Below are 244 nucleotides of genomic sequence, written 5' to 3' on the forward strand. Positions count from 1 at the left end.
CCTGCCGTTTCCACCTGTCCTCCCCGACTCCAGCACCCCCAGCCCATGGAGTCTGTTGAACGATGACACGACCAGACAGCGAGAGCGTGCTCCACGTGAAACCCACTGGTGCCGTGTCACCCGCACCTCTCCGTCACGGCAAGGGGTTTGACCCCGGCCAGTGCCCCGAACGTCCCCGGGCTGGTGACCTGGCAGGCCTCGTGGGTTTTGCCTGTCGCACGCGTGACGCTGGGGACACGGTTTG

General features: G+C 66.0%; 1 protein-coding gene across 1 annotated transcript in view; it reads left to right on the forward strand.

The window, feature by feature from the left end:
• Positions 1 to 62: 62 nt before the first annotated feature.
• LOC104513373 (tropomodulin-1-like) overlaps positions 63 to 244 on the forward strand; it is a 6,234-nt gene continuing 6,052 nt past the window's right edge. The window contains exon 1 of the mRNA XM_010156698.1: positions 63 to 200. Within this exon, the coding sequence (XP_010155000.1) occupies positions 63 to 200 (138 nt within the window). The remainder of the gene's footprint in view (positions 201 to 244) is intronic.

This window comes from Eurypyga helias, unplaced genomic scaffold (genome assembly GCF_000690775.1).
Source record: "Eurypyga helias isolate BGI_N326 unplaced genomic scaffold, ASM69077v1 scaffold24368, whole genome shotgun sequence".
In the NCBI taxonomy this organism is placed as follows: domain Eukaryota; kingdom Metazoa; phylum Chordata; class Aves; order Eurypygiformes; family Eurypygidae; genus Eurypyga; species Eurypyga helias.